At 36.3% G+C, this 20,345-nt stretch overlaps 1 protein-coding gene across 3 annotated transcripts in view; it reads left to right on the forward strand.

The window, feature by feature from the left end:
- Positions 1 to 895: 895 nt before the first annotated feature.
- jak2b (Janus kinase 2b) overlaps positions 896 to 20,345 on the forward strand; it is a 39,110-nt gene continuing 19,660 nt past the window's right edge. Inside the window, exons 1-5 of one of the 3 annotated variants that reach the window (XM_079419367.1) lie at positions 896 to 1,739; positions 12,184 to 12,427; positions 13,984 to 14,107; positions 14,227 to 14,344; positions 18,112 to 18,257. In XM_079419367.1, the coding sequence (XP_079275493.1) occupies positions 12,226 to 12,427; positions 13,984 to 14,107; positions 14,227 to 14,344; positions 18,112 to 18,257 (590 nt within the window). In that variant the 5' untranslated portion in view covers positions 896 to 1,739; positions 12,184 to 12,225. The remainder of the gene's footprint in view (positions 1,740 to 12,183; positions 12,428 to 13,983; positions 14,108 to 14,226; positions 14,345 to 18,111; positions 18,258 to 20,345) is intronic. The other 2 variants (XM_079419366.1, XM_079419368.1) reach the window with 2 other exon arrangements.

Raw genomic sequence — 20,345 nt, forward strand, 5'->3', positions numbered from 1 at the left:
AAACCAACTGATATCTGCAAGCAAATTATGCTTTTTAAAATTATTTCAAACACCAAAATCTGATCATCTTTTTGTTGACATATTTTGCATGAAAAATTGGATTTATACAGTCTCTTAAAATAAATGTTTGTTTTTATGTAGTGCAATGACATTTCAAGTGCAGCTTAAGTATCCATGTATCTCATTGAATATATAAACAATAATAATTAATCGTAAAATGTAAATGGTAAGGTTTTGCCGAGGTTCAGAATCGTTCAACATGGACAGATCCTCCAGAGATTTTCTATTTTGTATAACCAATTTTTTTTTTTTTTCAAAAACATTCAGTTAACATTCAAAAATAATGTTTTAGCTTCACTGAACAACTGAATGTTTTTTAACATTCTGATAACATTCAAAAATAATGTTTTGTAAATCTATTGGAATGTTAGCAAATACTTACAACATCTTTGTTAGCTAGACAGGCTCTGAATTGTACTTATATCAACTAACAACTTGGTTAAAAAACCATTAACCGTTGTTAGTGGCTAAATATTTGATTTCTCCTAACAGGAAAATAAGTTTTCCCATTCTTTCTAAGCTCAAGTAAGTCCGAATCTGCTGTTGATCCCATTGTTTTGTGTTTGGGTAAATGGACTGAAAATTTTGAATAGTTTGAATATGCAGTGAAGCATGTGTATAGCAAACATACTTTGCTTTCACCTTAAACCTAACCGAGAGGTCAAACAGAGAGAATCGGTATCAAGGACAAGTTAACCATCCTTGCTTTCACTTACTTGCAATTATTTAACCAAGTCACCCAGCCAAAAACATGCATTTCAAAATGACCAAATAGTCTATAAAATGCACGACTAATCTAAAGGATCAGTGCTGGGAGGGTCTAGAGTTAATAATTGATTGTGATCTGACGAAGGTGATAGCAAAGGGTCCGTGAATCACTCTACCGTTACAAACGGGTTGTGCTTTAAACCCTTTAAACGTTTCAGGGCGCCATAGGCAGATTCGGGGGAATAATAAGCAAGTCAGCTAAACCTATGCTGTCCAAACATGCTGTCTAGGTAGGCATGACACTAGGTATTTAGACACTTCCTGCTGAGAGTCCGTGTGGTGAGTCAACTGCAGGGCGCCACCTGCATATGAGACAGCAGAGAAACACACAGACTGCGTGCTGGAAATTAAAACTCGTCTTTATTGACTATTTTTGAAAGGATAGATAAAGCATCGGTCACTTAAAGACAAACACAAAAGTGGTTTGTTAAAGCATGACCTGCTGGCAGTCCTGACTGTCATGTCGGGTAAGTTAGCATGCTCGCTAGCTGTCACTCCACTGGTGATCTTAAGACATGTCGCGTCCTTAACATATCCATCAAGTGGCTTTCTTTAAGAACATATGCCGCCGCGGTCGTCGTCGTATTATGTTGAGACAGCATGCAAAAGTGCGACGCTCCTGTGCTTGTGTTTTGTAAATAAGAGAGACAACAGCAGCACATGCTAACGCGCAGCTAGCTGTCTAAACTTGACCCTAAACATCTTAGCGAGCTGTGATTCAACAAGTCAAATGTTACGACAGCTAACGGGATGGACACGCCGTCAAACCTCGCGTAAGTGACACCGAGCAACGAAAAATATTTGGAGTCAATGCAATGCAGCATCATGGATTAAAGGACTGTTTCGCTCGGATATTTGAAGTTTCAAGTGCGTTGGCTAGCAGCGCTCGGTAGCTCAGCAACCCCAAACAAGCAAGTATTTCTCTTTACAGTAGTTGTTTTTATTGTGCAGATGGGCTTGTTGCTTTAAAACACTCGTGCTTGTGTATTGCAGCCTGTGTGAGGCCGTATGTTGATGTTGTAGATTAGATTCAATGTATGCTGTCATGTATAATTCATATTTTGATGTAACTGTACAACCAGTTTGCAACACTGGTAATGTCTGCTCTGATTGTTGATAAATTAACTGAGAACATGAGTCTGTAACCTGAAGGAATATATATATGGGTGTTTTTTCAGGTATGGGCATTTCTGAAAAACAAATAAATAACCCTATCCCCTACCCTGGAGAGTAAACCTAACCCTTACCTAACCTCTTAATCTGAAACATGCATCCCAGGAGAACTGTAAATAATTCTTATTTCTGAAAGTCATGAACAGTTTGTTTTGTCACATCGTAATTATGGACTGAGTTTAATGACATTGTGTTGGGAATAACATTTTAAACATTTTGTAATAAAATTACATAAAATACATTATAATATACAGTTATTATTTGATTAATTTTATAGCTAGCATTTTATGTATCCTAAATATAGACTGTTAAGTTTTAGTTTGGCTGAAAGTTACACAGTAAAAATATTCTGTTCATAAAGAAAATTGCAATATGCTTCCTTTTGCTATCTTTAGTTAACATGAACTAATAATTAAAATACTTAAAAAGCATTTTATTAATCTTAGTTACTGTTAATTTCAACATTTACTGGTGCATTGTTAAAATAAAAAGTTGTATCTTTTAGTATTATCAATGGAACTGAGCTGGCGTTAACTAACAATAAATAGCTAGTTGTATTTTTGTTAACTAACATTAGCATAGGTGAATAAATTCTGTAACAAATGCATTGCTTAAAATGAATTAACGTTAGTTAGTTAATTCATTTTAAGGTTGTGGGTTCGAGTCTCAGGTCCGGCAGGGATTGTAGGTGGGGGAGTGAATAACCAACACTCTCTCCACCCTCAATACCACGACTGAGGTGAGACCCTTGAGCAAGGCACCGAACCCCCAACTGCTCCCCGGGCTGCCCACTGCTCCGGGTGTATGTTCACTACTGTGTGTACACTTGGATGGGTTAAATGCAGAGCACAAATTCCGAGTATGGGTCACCATACTTGGCCACACACCACTTCCCTTCCCTTCCCAAATAGATAAAGTAAAATAAACACTTAAATGTGTTGTGGATGTTTTCCTTCCACTAGTTTAGAAGAAGCAAAGAAGCAAGTAAAGCTTAAAGTAAAGCCTAAATCTCAAAATTGACCAGCATAAAAAAACCCCGCTAGTTATGCCTGTAGTGTCTTGCTTAAATGTGTTATGATAGTTTTTTTATCACAGTTTATGATTCAAAGTCTGGGTCTGGAAAGTAGCAAAAACTCCATCCCATGGTAAATAAAAAAGTTTCCAAGTAGTTTTAAGGTGCACTTCATTGTTCAAAATGACAAAAGTTTAAGGCTGTATTAAAATTTTGTATTTTTATTTTATTAAAAATCAACCCCTGTGACACAGAAGTGCCTGTAGTTAAAGAAACGCCCATATACTGTATGTGCAAGGTTTTGTTAAAAGGAACTCTTATAAACCTCTGTCAGCTCAAATCTGTCTGTGCATCTTGGCCACATAATAGTTTCCACATTGCAAAATGGTCATGTTAGGAATAGAGCATGTGTTGTGGTTTGACACCCGTGCTTGAAGGTGACGTTTTATTTTTTTTTAAATCTCCCCCGCAGGAAGTTGTGTGCACTCACTTTTGTCTTTTACTGCAGATCGTCACTTTGTTAAAGGTTTTTGCTTTTTCTGCTCTCTAAATATTGTGTTTCGTAATATAGAGTAGATTAGGAAATTAATGTAGCTTGTTTCATCTTGAGTTTTGTGAATGTGCAGTCTGTCAGGTTGTTTTGAGGTTCTAATGTTGTCAAGTTGTGCGGTTTGTACGTGAGATGTCTCTACATTGATTCAATTCAAAAGCCTGATAAGATACAAGAGAAAACATACTGAAACTCTTGGAGTCCTAAACTCAAAAGTCCAGAAAGAGCATTATTTGAAACCAAGCTGCCAAGATGACTCGTTCTGAACTTTTGCAACACATTTCCATCCATGTTTGGGAGGACACATCAGTGACACATTGGGTGATCAGAAACTGGGCCTAGATTTCAGACATTGTTCTGCTGTTTTACGAATCTTTGTGAATACTAGGGTTGGGTATCGAGAACCAGTTCCAAATTTCCAAGACATTTCTGTGGATGTAATAAGACATGCACATTTCGATTCAGTTTATCGATTCATGTGTGCATATTTTAAAGTAATTTTAAACCATTCAGCAATTTGGCATTCGCTTTTCTGTCCTGGGTGCACAAAAAGCCACCTCTCATATAGTGCGTGAATACTAAATTAAAATTCTCTTTTTCATATTTTTGTGATTGAACATTAGGGGTGTAGCGGTACACAAACATGACGGTTTGCTACATACCTCGGTGTTGGCGTCACAATTCAGTACGGTTTTGGTACAGCAGGAGGAAAAAAATAAACTTTTTTTTTTTTTTTTAATTAAACAGTGTTTTACTGAACAAAGTGCTCTTTCTTTAAATGAATTAAATTAGAATTAAAATGTTCTTTAAATCTACCTTATAAAATTAAATAAAAAAACCTATAAAAATTTGCCTTTACTCTAAACTATAGGGAGCCCTTTTACGTTAGGCCTACTGTAAGGTTACAATTAACAACAGAGACCAAACTTAAATTGAATTAGGCTACTATTTATGTTTAACTATAATAATCAACACTCAAATAAAAAAACAGTTTCTATTTGTAGTTGAAATATAATCATTTACACAGTGGCTATCATAACTTGTTTGGTAACACTTTACAATAAGGTGCATTAGTTAACAACATTAGTAAACATGAACTAAGAATGAACTACTTCTACAGCATTTATTAATCTTAGTTAATGTTAATTTCAGAATTTACTGATGCATTATTAAAATCACAAGTTGTTTTTGTTAACATTAGTTAATGCACTGTGAACTAACATTAATAAACAGTGAACAACTGTATTTTCATTAACATTAACTAAGATTAATAAATAGTGTAATTAATGCATTGTTCATTGTTTGTTCATGTTAGTTAATACATTAACATGTTAACAAATGACACCTTATTGTAAAATGTTACCACTTGTTTAATAAATGATTTATGTAAAAATAGCCTACATTAAAAATGAAGACATCACTTACAGGTAAAGTAAAATATGAGTATATAGTCTAATATTTTGCGAAATGCTTCATTTCTTCTGGTGAACTGATCAGCTGTGGACACTAATGACTTGCCTGAGGTAAATGAAATGCTACGTGGCATTTTGTTTACAAGCTATTTTAATCAAATCTTTCCACAAGTGAAACACTGATTGTGCGATTACATGAGATGTTAATTGATGTTTATTTCATATTAAAACTAGTAAAGCGGAAGGTATGATCGCGCTCTGCGCCACCGTCAGAACTGATCCGTTATACAGCGATCTGTCGCATAGGGCTGCACTATTGATCAAATGCGATTGCCATGCACTTCTTATCAGTAAAACCGGTTCTGTCATTCGGTTGTGCTCCTTTTGAAAGCATGTGAAAATACCATTTTTAATAACATGTTTTTACTCCAAACTCACTTCATAATGTCAGCCAAGTGTTTGAAATAAATCCTTCTGTGAGATGATATGGTTTCTTACACAGAATAAGGCACGCAACATATTTCATAGTATTCTAAGCAGTGATAAAGGCTATGTCGATTAGCATTGCATTATAGATATACTTTATTATAATAAAAATAAGAACTCCGATAAACCATATTGTCGCAGTGGTGTGTTTATTTGTCACGTTGAATCAATGAAAGCATTTAAATCTTCTGCTACCGCTATAGGCATTTCCTGGATTTCTTCTGCGTGGCGTATTTGGACTTTCCACGCGAGAGCGCCCTCTGGCCCTCGGATGGAGATTTACTACTGATCACAGAACCGTGCTTCACTGAAAGATGCGCATGAAAATCGCAGCTTCTGCCTAATCGCGATTTCGATTTTCTTTTCGATTTATCGTGGCGCCCTACTGTCGCGCTACACCAAAGAGTGCCAAAATGGCATTTATTGTCTGAATTTCCTGAAAAAATTTAATGATTTGTACAGTACACGTGCGTACCGAGCCGAAAGATCCGTAGCAAAAATTTTCAGTATGAATATGTGTACCGTTACACCCCTATTGAACATACAAACACACACAATTATGTAAAACAATCTTTGTAAACAACCCTACTTCCCACAATAACAAAAGATCAATAATTAATATAATATTTTTCCAAAAACTTGCCTTCACTGAAAATAGGGTAGGATGTATTTGTTTTTCTTCCTCCATTCTCATATTATTATATATTAACTAGAAAATAGATTTTTGAAATTTGTGAATGATGCGAATCACTAGAAGACTGAATCACGATTCATATGTGAATTGATTCTTTCCCCCACCCTAGTCTTACAGTGACAGCAGCCTGATATTCCTGCTGTTGTCTGTGCCATTAATGTTAATCAAAGAACAGAAGAAATAAATAAATTCACTCTCTGATCTTGCCTGAATAATTGTTGTAACTTTACCAAGGAGTATTCTATATTTTATATATAAAAAGAAAACTATGCAGTGTTATGTTTCATTACATTAGACTACTATTGCTAATTAAATTGTGTTTTCTTATTTTATTGCTGTTAATTTGTCTTTACTAATCTATATTAGTTAGTCTAGTTCCTTCATTTAAATGTTCTTTATACAGCAAATTTCTGTAGGCTGCTGATTTTTTTTGTTCATTATATTTGGCTGCAACAGAATGATTTGCAAAAAGACAGAATAAATATTTTTTATATCTAAATATTTGATGTTTTTATAGCTTATTGAAATCGAAACTGGGAATTCTCAAATTCGAACAATACTCAACCCTAGTGAATACTGGCTTTGCATAGATGCTGTTATTTGAAGGATGATGGCTATCGAATCTTTATTGAAGACTGTTCATGAAAGGTTTGTTCCGCATGAGTTTGCTGCTGTCATCAAGCCCTCTTATTTTTCTTCAACCATCCATGTGCGAATCAGTTGTTCCAGGACCTGCATCCTATAGAGGATTCCTAAATATAGAAAGGGCGCAAGGGGAATCTGAAAGCTTGCAACAGTGCAAACAATAGTCAGTTATTAATAAATAAACACAATCAAGGTTCATTTGTAGGGCAATCCAATATTCACATTGAACACGGTGCAGGTTAAAGTCGATTTCTGTCTGTGATGTTGGCCAAAAACTCTGCCTTCTGAGTCTGGTCAATCAGTCAAGGCCTGATAGTAAAACTATAGGCTTTAACTGTAAAAGCACAGCTGGAAGTTGAGTCATAGTCGCAACTTTTTTTCTTAGAGGAAATTTCATAATCTTCTGCTGGCCTTTGTGTCCAGTTTTATTTTATGTTGCCATAGCAAACAGCAATGACGACGGTCCCAGCACTGATATTATTGCACTTCCTCAAGACTCAGTTCCTCTTGTGGTTTGTGTGATATTTGGTCATGGCGCTAGCTATTTAAAATCATCTGTCTGAGCTGGTAAAGATTTTTCAAAAGCTTAATATGGTTTTGATTCTCAATAAAGTCAACTGTAAGAACAAACGTAGCTCAACTTTGACTTTTTATCTATTTTGATATTAAGTTTGTCTTTATGGCAGTGGCTGTTGTGTTGCAAGAATTTATATTCTAGTCTAAGCTATTTTCAGTTATAGAACTAATCATTATTTGTAGCACACTTCTCATTCACTGTAATTATCAGCATAATCTATAAATGCAGTTTTGAGGCATTTTAATGTGGCTTGACATATCTGCCTCATGAACCAATCATCTCTTCTTCACTACTAGTTTTAGAGTACGTACTACCGGCACATCCGGGAACTGAACTTATCTTTAAATGTATATATTATGTCTTTATATTTAGAGTACTGAGTGCACTTTTCTGTCCAGCAATAGCATCATCTGACGTAATGTATACATTTAAAGATGTTTACTTGCAAATACGAAGTAAAATCATTCACTGGCTTACCTGGTAACTCGATGAGGTACGATTAAATGTCCGGGTAAGACACCTCTGGCCACTGGGTGGGGTTACACCAATTTGATGCTGGGAGAATGAAGGGACGTTTTTTTTTTTAAATTGACCAAATTAAGTTTGTGGATGTATCTTTCACGCTCCATGGCAGGCAGTGTGGACATACAATTACTTGACATGTTTAATCGTAGTGATTTCTTCAATTATTCACGCCTGTCGGCTGTGTACGGACGTTGCTTTGTGTCGCTATTTTGCATTGAAGTCTATGGGAAGTCTAGTTTATTTTCCCCTAAAAAGGGGCAGTGACGAAATTGACAGTTAAATTCCCGGATGTGCCGGTATTATGTATGAAATGGTAAAAAGAACCGAAATAACTTGGTCAGCGTTAATATTAAATACATTTGGTTAATTATTTGGCTATTAAATAAACTTTATTTTTGGTTAATGAACCAAAAATTAACATGAAACGTGACTGTAATTAAAGTAACATTCCACTTTTTTGGAAATAGGTTCACTTTCCAACTCCCCAAGAGTTAAACAGTTGAGTTTTACCGTTTTTGAATCCATTCAGCCGATCTCCGGGTCTGGCGGTAGCACTTTTAGCTTAGCTTAGCATAGATCATTAAATCGGATTAGACCATTAGCATTTGGTCATCAAAAATGAGCAAAGAGTTTCGATAATTTTCCTATTTAAAGATTGACTCTCCTGTAGTTACATCGTGCACTAAGACCGACGGAAAATGAAAAGTAGCGATTTTCTAGGCTGATATGGCTAGGAACTATACTCCCTTTCCGGCGTAATAATCAAGGAATTTTGCTGCCGTACCATGGGTGCAGCAGGTGCAGTGATAATACGCAGTGCCTGAAAGTAGTCCCTAGCTATATCATAGGCCACTGAGCTGGGGACTACTTTCAGGCGCTGCGTAATATCATATAGGGAGATGCTAATGTTCTAATCCGATTCAATGATCTATGCTAAGCTAAGTTAAAAGTGCTACCACCAGACCAGGAGATCGGCTGAATGGATTCAAAAACGGTAAAACTCAACTGTTTAACTCTTGGGGAGTTGTAAAATGAGCCTATTTCCAAAAAAAAGTGGAGTGTTCCTTTAAGCATCACTTGGAAAAATCAACAACCATTGCTGCCAGCAGTATTATCTAATTTTAAATGACAGATGAGAGATGTAACACTTATGTTGACACTAGAGATAAGAAATCCATTTAGGTCTAATATTATTTCCAGCAATTTGAATGACTGAATGTTTTCTGGATTCTTTTGTGAAATCAGTTGTCACTTTTGAAACGATCATGTATTTTTTTACGCTGTTTCCTCAAACCCTACATCACAGAATCAGTGGAGATTTAAAACTGTCAACTTCACAGTACAAACAGCCGATATTTGGAAAGATGCATGGCAGTTGCATCATTTGATTGTCTCCCTGAGCTATTAGTGTCTAGACCCCAAGTATTGTATTCTTCAAACGCAGACAGGCAAAATTGTTCTGCTCTTCTGATTCCTCTGTGGCTGTGTTCACACAGTCAGTGTTTTGACAAATGTACTACATGTATGACTCTCAGATGGTTCGGTACATACAGCAGACAGAAGTGGAACGGATTTGTTTGAGATGATCTGTTATGGAATTTCTGGGGTGATAATGATATGATAATTTATATACAATAGTCAACATTTGAAGTGGATCAAAAAAGTTTATCAAAGTTGTCCTAAGACAAGAACACATTTTGGTTTTAAGTTTTAGGACACCTTTGATGAAAGGTTGTGATCTACTTCAGATGTTGACTAGTATATTGTTGTGGCTGATACTGGTGGTAACCTTGAGCAGCTAGCTAGATTTAAAAAAAAAAAAAATGTTTAGGCTACTTGATACAGAAACAGTTTTTAAAGGTGGGGTAAGTGATTTATGGTAGCTAATGTTGATATTTGAAATCACCAAAACAAAAACCCCTACCCCAAAAGGGACTCGCCCCATTTTGATAGCTCCGCCTCACACATACGCAACCCAGGCAATGATTAGTTCTGTGAAACAAAGCAAAACCAATGTTACTCGCCTATCTAGAAGAAACAAAGCAACCTTGGCGTCCGATCGCTGGCCTTTCCGCTCCTTCAGTTCTCTCCAGCATTGGAAAGCTGATCCAATATTTACACGGGTCCTACTTGTTGCATTATCGTAACACCGTGTCTACACCGGACGCGTTATAATCAGTGATGCTGTCTACACTGGATGCCGCACCGTGGCACGACAAATCTCCGGCAGTAAACTGCTGCCACATTCTATTTATAACAATTGACACAAATTTCAAATGACTTTCAGCGGTCACTTTGTCGTCCACTTTGTCGTCCAGTGTAGACAGACTTTAGCTGTTGCGGCGCGGCATTCTGGGGTAGACACGGTGTAAGCTACCTTTTATTTCACAGATGTTTTCCTCTTTTGTTTCTTATCCGCCATCTCTATCTTTCTGTCATCGCTCGGGTCGGCTAATGTCCGTCATGTGCACTGAGCGCTCTCTCCTCCACATCATGAGTAGACACACCCCTTACTGCTGATTGGTTACAAGTTCGTTTTGCTACTGGGCCCGACTCAGTTTTTTTAAAAGCGTTTTTGAAACAATACATACCCCACCTTTAAGAGTCAGAATTTTGCTTGCATACAGTAAGTCTGACTAATTCTTAACTTTGCCTTTTGAAATAAAAAATGTTCTGTTTCATGATTTATAAAATATTTATATAATGTGAATAAATATACAGTTAAAGGCACAATATGCAAGATGTTTTTAATTAAAATATCCTAAAACCACTAGAACAGTGTTATATATTTTGCTGACTTGTTACATTATTCAATTCAAGTTTATTTGTATAGCGCTTTTCACGATACAAATCATTGCAAACAGCTTTACAGAAAATTAATGGAAAACAATGGATCGCAATGACAGTTCGGACGCTGAGGAAATTTTAAATGTTTATTTACACTCGTATGACGGACCACAGATACAGTTATGAGCCTGCTGTGCAGCCAAGAGAGCAGGGACAGGCCAGGATTAGACAGAACAACGGTCAGAGGAGACAAATTGAGTTGATGTGCGATTAGAACAGGGCAGGTGTCTTGGTGAGAGACCAGTGTTAGGTTACAGATATACACACATTAGCTAACGATATGTAATCAGGCAATAGCAAAGCTAGTATTGGTCATCTATGAGTATTGATACTTGCCAGTAACAGAAACTAATAAGCGTTGATCAGGCGTGTTACACTCACTAATATCCAACACTAATGTTACTTGATAGCGGTTTCTCATCACTACAGGAGAGAGAGAGAGCGAGAGAGAGGGAGATAAACAATGTTTTTGATTCATAGGTGTATGTGTGGTAAATGCAAGGCCCTGGTCACAGCTGAGGAAAGTCAGTGCTGCAGAGTTAGATGCATACCGGGGCTTAGTGGAGAATGTGACCCCCACACTCGATGTGCAGTGTCTGACTCTGCATCCAGGCTTCGAGGCTTGCTGTCTGAACTCATATGTGCTGCAGATAGGCCATCAGAGATGTATGTTTAGGGCAGAGATAAATGATTACGCTCAGCTAAATACTTGTATGTAAAAATACATAGTAAATTAAAGATTTAAATATTAAAACAATCTGAACATTTTTTTTATTGGCACCCAATTATTGCAACGTCCTTTTCTAAGGGTAACAGCGCTGAGTTTTCTCCTATAATGCCTGAAGAGTTTGAAGAACACCTGATAAGAGATCAGAGACCATTTTCTTCATACAGATTCTCTCCAGATCCTTCAGATTCACAGCTCCGTGTTAGTACTACTACTCTTCAGGTCACCCCACTCATTTTTTGTAGGGTTCAGGTCAGAGGACAGGGACAGCCAAGGTAAAAGATTCGTTTTGTGCTCAGTGACCCATTTTTGTGTTTGTTTTGATGTTTGTTTTGGATTGTTGTCCTGGTGGAAGATCAAAACACGGCCCATTATAAGATTTCTAACAGAGATAGATTTTGGTTTGGTTTGGTTATTTGTTTGTTTCTTGGGGTGGTTAATTTATTTTTTATTTACATCATTTCAAGGCTTTAAAATTTGTTGGTACACGTGATAAAATGAATTGCTTCTAAACCTCACAAGACTTTGGAAGTTTGAAGGTGAAGTTTTCTACATTGACTTGAAGGAGGAGCTTAGTGATTCGTTCATTTCCTTGTATTGTTTTTGCACAACAAAATATATCAAGCAAGTATGTTCTGCTTTATTAGTAACCATGCAGTCTACTGGTAAACTAACTGTTTTCTTTTTCACCACATGTCCTCCACCAGGTGAATGTTGCTCTTTTGTCTCTCATCGCTTGTGTCTCTGTGATGGACATGGAGACAGCTGTCTGTGAGCCGCTTTACCACAACGGTGATGTCCACCATGAGGAGCTTTGCCCGAAGCAGCCCCCCGTTCTCAGGATCCACCTCTACCACAGCAGCCAGAGCAACGCTAACTGCACCTCTCTCTGCTACCCACCAGGAGAATACGTCACCGAAGAGCTCATCGTCAATGCTGCCAAGGAGAGCGGTCAGTCATGCCCATCATATAGCATGGAAAAGAAGTGATAAATGTATTTTGAGTTCATAAATTAGATATGGATTATGCATTCTGATAAAGAATAACACGTTAGTCAACACAGTAAGCACTGTGTTCTACCCAGATGCAATGTGATAAATCCCTTCCATGGAGTTTTTGTTCAAAGAAACATTAGTCTCACAACATCTCACACAACATGACATTTTATCGGTTGCTTAGTTAGGATCTATATTTGTTTTGTTGCACTGGGGAGGCTCTTTCACTGTGAAATTTCATTTTATCAAAAATTGTGATGCTCACAGCTGTGTATCAAACAAAAATGATTGTGTCACACAACATGGATAGGACACGTTTTAAAGTGATTTTCCGCAAAAAAGGGAGGGCTACAAGCCTGACATTATTTTTTTAGTACCCATACAGTATATACAAATTGATTATTAATAACACAGTATCTTCAGGTTGTTTGTTTTTCAGATTTTTTTTATTGTACTTACTGAGATTGTGTAAACAGTCAGTTATTAGGTAAACGTTGGGGACTCTCACATCAATCTGGTGCAGTATCGATGGCTTATATAAGATCCTGTCAGTCCACCTGTGTTTACTGTTTAATAAAGATTAACATCAGCCCAGGAGCCATCAGCTCGTACCCAGCAGGGTATTGGTGACAGACGTGTGATGGTATTTCAAGATATCTTTTTTTTCAGCAGAGAGCAGACTTCCTTTTTATCATTTTAACTGATAAACATGCTGCTGCTATTAAAAGGGCTATAAAATGCAAATGCGATTTATCAATCATTCTGAGGAAATTTATAGAAACAACTTTTCATTTTTCTATGCACTTCATAGGGTTTCATTGCATCAGCTAATAAATGCTTTCCACTGTTTTGCATCTGGCAAATAGTGTGTATGTTTTGGTGTTCAGTACCCTCATCCTGAATATTTATTAATTTATTTGATGGTCAAAATATCAGGAAATAATGATTAATTACATTAAATGTATTAATTAAAAGGAAAGGCCTGTTCACACGTAGCAAGAAATTTCACCATTTTAGCAATAAGATTTTTTGAGGTGTGTGTGTGTAGTTTAAACTTTTGGGATTGTTTTGGATTTTTCAAAGGTATAAGTGAAGCCTCTTATGGATGCATTTATGTGATAAATCAATATTGTGAAATATTATTATAATTTAAAATAATTTTTCTATTTGAATATATTTAACTATATATATATATATATATATATATATATATATATATATATATATATATATATATATATATATATATATATATATATATCAAATATATAATTTCTATGATTTATGATGAATCATTCTAATAATATTCTAATAAGGACAATTCTATTCTAATAATGAACTAGTTAACATTACAAATTGACTATATGGTTAGTTGATCATCGTTAGCCATCACTAGTTTACATGTGCAGGCTTTGGTGTGAAAAACAGTTAGCGTTTGTGTTTGGGCCTTCAAGGCTAATTCAAGGCTTCCCTCATTAGCACCTGTTCTTTATGTTGATGTGTTTCTCACAGGAGTGTCTCCAGTCTACTGCAGCCTGTTCGGGCTGTACAAAGAAGATGAAAGTGTCTGGTTATCACCCAATCATGTTCTCCATTTAGACGAAACAGCCAATGAGAATTTGTTATTCAGAATAAGGTAACACACTCAGCTCCATCTTTCACTTGAATAACTGGTTCATATTATTTTATGGCTTTTGTCTTCTCAGTCTCATTTCTTTCAGCCTGCTATTTAGTGACTGTGATATTTTCTACCAGGTACTATTTTCCCGGCTGGTACAGTAGTGGGGCGTCCCGAGCATACCGCTATGGAGTGACTAAAGGATCTGAGAGTCCTGTCCTGGATGACTATGTTATGTCTTACCTCTTTGCTCAGGTGAGGCTTCCCCACATCAGCTTTGTAATAAAGAAATGACCTTTAATTGTGAATTAAGTGTGGTTTGTGCTGTCAGTGGATACTGAATCACCATAGCAACAGTGTTTTACAATTACACTTCACTTGGCCTGAAATCTGAGTATATCTTGCGTAATTGAGCCCATCCATATATAATTTGATTGCAGTTTGGCCTAGTTTATCTTCTCAGGGAACAGACAGTCTTGGTTTCGGATTTTAGAGTGTGTAAATGTGAATTACGCTAGTGTATATCTATACGGATAAAGGCCCGTATTTACTAAACAAATGATAAATAAAGGAAACTCATGCTGGCCGCTCTCTGACTCTATTGAGTGGGCTTGTTTTGTGGTGCCTATTCGTCTTCCACCAACAGTCTGGTATGCGATGACTGTCTCTGTGGGGAACATGATTGATCTCTTTTTTTATACATAACTATTAGATTGTCTGTTGTTAAGTGTCACTCTCGCAAGCACAAATTACGGATAATTCAATGTTTTACATTGTCTGAAGAACATGTTTCCATGAAAATTGCAGCCACCTTTGAAACAAATACCTGTATAGAATCCTTAGTATAGCAAGTAAGAAAGCAACCAACCAGTTTTGCCTAATCTTGAAGACTGGATAGTACATGGTATTTTTGCAATGGAGAAGGTCACTTATGCTTTGAGATTAAAGTGTTACTCCACCCCAAAATGAAAATTTTGTCATTAATCACTTACCCCCATATCGTTCCAAACCCGTAAAAGCTTTGTTCGTCTTCGGAACACAATTTAAGAAATTTTGGATGAAATCCGGGAGGCTTGTGACTGTCCCATTGACTGCCAAGTAATTCTCACTGTCAAGTCACAGAAAAGTATGAAAAACATTGTCAGGATAGTCCATCTGCCATCAGTGGTTCAATCTGAATTTTATGATGTGACGAGAATATTTTTTGTACACAAAGAAAACAAAAATAACGACTTTTTTCAACAATTCATCTCCTCTCTGTCTCTCCGTGTCACCGTAGCGCCAATTTCGAGATTATCCTCTGAATGCAAACCGAGGACGCTCTTCTGTATCAGCCGCAACACAAGAATGCGCTATTCTACGTGTATTTACGCTTTGATTTGAACAAAAATTAATGACAAAATTTTCATTTTGGGGTGGAGTAACCCTTTAAAGTCTCATTTCTTTTCACTACTATGGGGAAATTGGATTGAGTATATATCCTCTAGTCTATACGTTTAGATCATTGGTCTCAAACTCAGTTCCTGGAGGGCCACAGCTCTGCACAGTTTTGCTCCAACCCTAATCAAACACACCTGATTCAGCTAATCAAGGTCTTCAGGATCACTAGAAACTTCCAAGCAGGTGTGTGTTGGAGCTGGTTGGAGCTAAACTCTGCAGAGCTGCGGCCCTCCAGGAATTGAGTTTGAGACCACTGGTTTAAAATGTTTAGTTGAATGCAAATTAAATTTATAAAGTCCCTTTCGCAATGTAATTAATAATGTTACTATTATTTATTAATTTATTTTTTATTTATTTATTTGAATACTTAAGTGTATCAGACCGGAATTTTAAATAATCCCCTCTACATATATATGTTTATATAAATTACTGGTTAAATAATAATAATAATAAAAATTTTAAGAAAGAAAGCAATAAAATCGCAGCCACAATGGACTACAATGCTTGATATTAAAATTCTTGTATACTGTGTCTAAATACATTATTGAGAGTCAGAATAAAACACTAAAATCTGAAATGGTTTTAAATGCAATCTAAAATAAAATGAGTGTTATTAAATTATTACTGCTATAAGTGAGTGTTGGCAAGGTAATGTAAATGTAAAAGTGGAGGAAATGGACCGCACAGTTAAACAAGCCATTGTTGTCAAATAATAATAAGTAAAAAAAACTCTAATATTGGCCAGTAACCAGTATGGTACCGATATAGCTAGCATGCTTTGTTAAAATGTTTTACATATTCATAGCCCAAAGATATGTCCTTACCTTTTCTTTACCGAGAAATATCCTTGAATGTAGGTTACCATCACTGTGGCCCATTTTATTCAGTGACCAAAAAACTCGTTACCCGTATTTCAGTGGAAGTCAGATGACCGTCATGTTGCGGTCATCCAGGAAGAGAACAGGCTTATGGTGGTTTAAAATTAAGCTGTGATGTGTTTGGAAGTGAACTCTATCTGACCCCATTGGATTACATGGGTTTATGTCCTGTAAATGTGCAAGTCTTACACAGACAGGAGTCATTTTTAAACCGGTTGCTGAGGCAGCAGCTTTGCAGTGTCATCTTGTGTACACTCGTCTGTCAGCCTGCGACTGCTCTGTTCGTGGTTGATGCTTTCAGTTCTGATGTGGTTTTCTATGGAACACTCTTATTAATGCACACAAGTTGTTGTAGTTGGTAGTTTACAATAAAAACATTGTGTTTCTTTACTGATGCTTGTTTGACATACCATGTTTAATAAATGGTGTGTTTGGTGTATAACCTCAAAGCCGTAGTGAACAAGTGTTTTAAAGTTAACATAAACTTAACAGTGCTTAATGTCATTAACCCAGGGTCATTTTTAGATCTAGACCATTATACCTGCTAGGCCAATTAATTGGTTGGTAATTAGCATTTTGAGAGTTAGTTACAGAAACTGTGCCAAATTGGCCAAATACCAGTAGTCAGCATTCAGCCTATAGACAGCCCCGTAAATTGATAGTGGATATGTCCTGTTCTTCACATTTTATTGTGATTTTTCGATACAAATTTGTAAACATCTATCAGTCATCTACATAATTGTTTTATTTACAAATATCAGTTTGTGAAATATAAACACAAAAAAATCAGTTTTTTTATATATATATATATATATATATATATATATATATATATATATATATATATATATATATATATATATATATATATATATAAAATACATACATACATACATACAGTGGGGGAAAAATTATTTGATCCCCTGCTGATTTTGTACATTTGCCCACCGACAAAGAAATAATCAGTCTATAATTTTATAATTTTAATGGTTGGTTTTAATGGTTTGAACAGTGAGAGACAGAATAACAACAAAAAATTTAATATGTCTAGCATGATGTGGATAAAAAATATTGGAGTCATCTAAATAACAAAAACCTGTTTGTTACTTTATTTTATTAGAGTTCATTTATTTGATTAAACTGGATAAATTATTACACCTCTTTATATTATATGTGGTGTCATGATTTGATAAAAACAACGGTTTAATATTGAATGTTCTTTTGGCATTTCATTTATTGTATACCTTTTAAATTTGCTTATTGAAAGAACAGCAGCAGTAGTATGGTGTAACTTTTATTTGAAACACATGTATTTGGTGCTACCTTATATCTTTACTCTTTCCTTTCATTCTTTTCATGGTTTTGGAAAACTTGCTACGTTACTTTTTGCATTGCGACACCAAGCTTCGTTGCGATTTCTTTCTAGGAATTAAATGCTTTCTCTAAATCTTTAAAGTCTCCCCGTGAGCGATCGTACAGGTGCGGATATATCTGTGGCAGATCAGCTATTCACATCATATCAGTTTTTTCTTCGGTTTTGTTTGATGTATATCGGGGCCTTAACCCAGGGTTAAAGATGACCTTAACTGTTTAAACCTTGTGTACACAGTTACTATGATGTCATACAACTCTCCCTCTCGCTGATTTTCACACATTTTTGTAGACTGTCATACAGATATGGGTTTTTCCTCTGTTTTATTGCAGTGGAGGAGCGACTTTGTGAATGGCTGGGTGAAGTTATCCAGTGCCCATGAGGTTCAGGAGGAGTGCCTTGGCATGGCTGTGCTGGACATAATGAGGATTGCCAAGGAGAAGCAGTGCTCCCCACTGGACATCTATAATGACATTAGGTATTAGTAATGTGATGACCTTCTTAATATTTAGGCTTGTCAGTGCCATATGTCTGCTGTAAGGCTGTGAAAAGTTATGGACCCATTTGCCTTTTTTCCAAACATTTCAGATTCCTAATCCAATATAGACACAATATTCAGCAATTTAGTGTAAGACTTTAGATTAAACTGTGATTAAAGGGATAGTTCACCCAAAAATGAAAATTCAGCCAGTTTCTTTCCTCTGTTGAGTACAAAAACAAGATATTTTTACTACCAAACAATTGACGGTAGCCACTGACTTGCATAGTATTTTTTTTAAACTATGGAAGTCAATGGCTACTGTCAACTGTTACCAACATTCTTCAAAATGTCTTTTTTTGTATGTTCAACAGAAGAAAGAAATTGATTCAGGTCTGAATCAACTTCAGGGTGAGTAAACGTTGACAGAATTTTGACTTTTGGGTGAACGTTCCCTTTAATATCTTGAGAAACATTCGGTCAGTTGGGTCTAAACTTTTGATTTGTACTGAACACCATTGTAATGAATAGTTGCTATATTCATGTTATTATTTAAAGTAAAATTGTCTTATTTTAAAGAATACTACCATTGATCAGCACCGTTTGCCTTGAGTCGATATAAAGTGGTTGCATATTGACATGAAAAAAATTTAAGAACGTGTATTATAGCAGTAAATTTAAACTGGAGAAAGTTTTGAAGCGCTATTGTGTTCTGGTTGAGGGACCGTCTGACAATTCCACCGTCTGGGTTAAAACGTCCAATGTATTTTTAATTAAAATTACTTTTAAAATAACACATTGTCAAACTGTAAAGCTTATATTACCTATATAGTGATTTACAGTGAGTTTTTTTTTTTTTGTCAATGCATCCCTTGTACACAATTATTTAAATAATGTAGCCTAAGTCCAATTTTTCATGCAAAATTCTTGTGTACTGTACGTACAGTAAGGGAAATATTAGAAGTATTGTCTAAGGCGAGATATTGGCAAAATGTATTCCAATATATTCAGTCAGTGTGCCTACTAGGCAAATCTCCAGATGCCGGGACATTTTAAAACGCTGTGGCTTAATTTTTCAATTATTTCCTTAATTTTTATTTTTATTGAAAACAAATGCCTTTCCGATGCAATAAGAGATGTGAAAAGGGAAAAGAACGATTTCAGCCAAAGGCGGACGCGAAGTTGTGTCTCTCGCGTCAAAAACACTGTGGTACACGCTTTACCTCTTACGCCACTGAAAATACATAGATATAGCCGTCTTTTGTAATGTTGTGACGTGAGTGGGCAGAAGTAAATAACCCATGCCAACAAGGCGGCCTATTTGCACTTTGTGTAAATAGACACTGCGTTAATTAAAAGGCACCAGACTACAGAAAATATACTCCAGTAATTTAATTTTTTTTTTCTGGGGGAGGACTAGTGATGGGTCGTTCTTGAACGATTCGTTCATTTTGAACGAATCTTTAATGTGACTCGGGAAGAACGAGTTGTCTCGGGGAGTGATCCGTTCATTCGCGCAAGCGCATTGCACAACATTCTATGGGTCCTGCACTGGAATTAGTTCACCTCCCGAGTCTTCGGGTTTGAGTCGTTCGTTCATCACGTGACAGCCCCATACGCTTAACCAATGCAGCCTGAGCCGGAAAGAGAATTGATTAGTTCACCTCTCGAGTCTCGGGTTTGAGTCGTTCGTTCATCACGTGACAGCCCCATACGCTTAACCAATGCAGCCTGAGCCGGAAAGAGAATTGATTAGTTCACCTCTCGAGTCTCGGGTTTGAGTCGTTCGTTCTTTTGTCACGTGACCACTTGCCGGATCAGTACAATAGGTTACTATATGTGTGTGTGTATATATATATATATATATATAGAACATCCAATAGTATACATGTATATGTGAGTAATTTATAGGTGTATATGCACGTGTTTTATGTATGTATTGATAAGCGAAGTTTGATTTAAATCCTACGTGGCGCCTCATAACTTTCAGGCGCTGCGTATTATCACTGCGCCTGCTGCACCCATGGTACGGCAGCAAATTTCCTTGATTATTACGATGGAAAGAGAGTATAGTTCCTAGCCATATCA

This window comes from Barbus barbus (genome assembly GCF_936440315.1).
Source record: "Barbus barbus genome assembly, chromosome: 6".
In the NCBI taxonomy this organism is placed as follows: domain Eukaryota; kingdom Metazoa; phylum Chordata; class Actinopteri; order Cypriniformes; family Cyprinidae; genus Barbus; species Barbus barbus.